Raw genomic sequence first — 474 nt, forward strand, 5'->3', positions numbered from 1 at the left:
TAATATTTTCAGACAACTTTCGAACATTGATAACTGAAACCACAGAATAGTAGGGACTACTATAAATGACTTTAGAGCTGTAATGGTATTTTTTACTGTTTTATAGGCCATAATGAATGAATCAACAGAGTTTGAGGAAAGAAATGCTGTCATATGTAAAGAATGGGAGCATGACCTGAAATCACTGAAAGAGAAAAATGAAAAAGTATTTAAAAAATACCAAACTTTGAAGATCGCCCAGACATCTAGTGCCCATGTTAATCCCAACACACAAGACAATACGAATCCTCATGTTACAACAAGAGCTATACAGCTAACCATAGAGGTACCTAATTCTTATAAGATGTCTTCAATTTGCAGCTTCATCATGGAGTTAAGAGCAAAATTATATATTCAATGTATTTATTAAGGAATGAGAACAACACTTTCATGTACGTGATTTTCTTGTTTTTTACATACAGTTCTACTGTGGCT

General features: G+C 32.9%; 1 protein-coding gene across 1 annotated transcript in view; it reads left to right on the forward strand.

The window, feature by feature from the left end:
* LOC105824119 (centromere-associated protein E-like) overlaps positions 1-474 on the forward strand; it is a 23,115-nt gene that overhangs the window by 16,700 nt on the left and 5,941 nt on the right. The window contains exon 8 of the mRNA XM_012661489.1: positions 107-325. Within this exon, the coding sequence (XP_012516943.1) occupies positions 107-325 (219 nt within the window). The remainder of the gene's footprint in view (positions 1-106; positions 326-474) is intronic.

This window comes from Propithecus coquereli, unplaced genomic scaffold, assembly GCF_000956105.1.
Source record: "Propithecus coquereli isolate 6110/MARCELLA unplaced genomic scaffold, Pcoq_1.0 Scaffold712, whole genome shotgun sequence".
NCBI classification, from domain to species: domain Eukaryota; kingdom Metazoa; phylum Chordata; class Mammalia; order Primates; family Indriidae; genus Propithecus; species Propithecus coquereli.